This window comes from Octodon degus, unplaced genomic scaffold (assembly GCF_000260255.1).
Source record: "Octodon degus isolate 3935 unplaced genomic scaffold, OctDeg1.0 scaffold00093, whole genome shotgun sequence".
NCBI lineage: Eukaryota > Metazoa > Chordata > Mammalia > Rodentia > Octodontidae > Octodon > Octodon degus.
Window position 1 is genome coordinate 5,338,778 of NW_004524669.1, and position 1,550 is coordinate 5,340,327.

General features: G+C 42.8%; 1 protein-coding gene across 1 annotated transcript in view; it reads left to right on the forward strand.

Moving 5' to 3' along the window:
- The window catches only part of Eif4b (eukaryotic translation initiation factor 4B), a 37,622-nt gene extending 36,084 nt beyond the window's left edge, over positions 1–1,538 (forward strand). The window contains exons 13-15 of the mRNA XM_004638004.2: positions 96–195; positions 459–531; positions 997–1,538. Coding sequence (XP_004638061.1) covers positions 96–195; positions 459–531; positions 997–1,077 — 254 coding nt within the window. The 3' untranslated portion in view covers positions 1,078–1,538. The remainder of the gene's footprint in view (positions 1–95; positions 196–458; positions 532–996) is intronic.
- Positions 1,539–1,550: the final 12 nt, after the last annotated feature.

The window sequence follows — 1,550 nt, forward strand, 5'->3', positions numbered from 1 at the left end:
CATTTAGATCCAGTATTACTTAGTTTGAAGTGCATCTGAAACATACAAATTGATCATTTTCATTTTTCTTTGTTTTTGCATTTCTGCCCAAGCAGATGAAAATAATGGGGTGAGTAGCCAGAAAGGCCAAACTGGGAACCCCAGCCGTGGTCCAGGAGATGGGGGGAACAAAGACCATTGGAAGGAGTCAGATAGGTAGGTATGCATGGATTCTTTATTTGTAAGTCTTTTATATGATGTTAGAAATTAGGAACTTTTTGGTTCTCCAACCACCACCAGATCTTTTACTGTAAAAAAACTGAAGTCAGCACATATAGATAGTTCATTTGGAGAATGTGAAAATAGCAAAATGCGGAGAACAGACTGGTGACTGCAGGGAGGTACCCTAGAAGTGCACCTGTGCCTGTGTGCATTGCACAAGCCCATCCAAAGATGTGGTTTTATGTTTAAATCTGCAGGAAAGATGGCAAAAAGGATCAAGACTCTAGATCTGCACCTGAGCCAAAGAAACCCGAGGAAAATCCAGCCTCTGTGAGTGTTAAGGGCCTACCTTCTCTTGTTCACTCTTGCCATTGGACTCCCCTTTACATTTGGGACTGCAGAATGGCTGAAAATGAGGTGTAGATATTTCTTCAAACTAATGGAGGAAGTTTAGATTAGGTTCTTTCCTCAGTGCCGCCTTTCTTCGCTCTTACTCTTCTGCAAAGTAAAAAGTACCATGGCTGACCCTCCCCCGATACTCTGGAAAACACTGAGCAGCACATGGGCATTGACTGAGCTATCATCCCTGCTTTAGTCTCATTATTCGTTGGTGTGGGGGTGGTTGAGGCAGGGTCTTGCTGTATAGCCCAAGCTGGTCTTGAACACTCCTGATGACCTGCCTCAGCCTTGCAGGTGCTGGCATGTTAGATGTGCACCACCACACCCCGCTCTTTGTACAGTTTTTGACAGGGCAACCCAAGACCTTCATTATTTTGTCACTCTCATCTTTTATAGAAGTTCAGTTCTGCAAGCAAGTACGCTGCTCTCTCCATGGATGGTGAAGATGAAAACGAGGGAGAAGACTACACTGAATAGACCTCTACATCCTGTGCTTTCTCCTAGTCTTTCTCCACCCTGGAACATTCGAGAGCAAATCAAACCTCTATTCAGTCAAGGCAAAATAAAACTCACCATCTCCTGGAGACCTTTCTTAACTTTTTTTTTTAAAGAAATGAAATTCTTTTGCATGCTGCTGCAGCCTTTTAAAGTATTGAAATTACCGGAGAATCACCAGTATAGCCAGAGAGACAGAAACTACAGCTTTTTAATGGAAAAGTTGTGTGTTCTTAGGATACCATGCAGTTGCCTGTGGGATTAGTGCCTGGGGCCTCCACTGAGCAGAAATGGTAATGACAGCAATACAATACAATGTCTGGAGTGGTTAAGCAGTAGGGGAGAGATGAGGAACAGTGAGATTTCTACCTTTTCTTACCGTGTTGTGACATACATGAATTCTCAAGCATTATCTGAATAAATTTTCCATCCTTGGAAAGGTAGATTTACTCTTT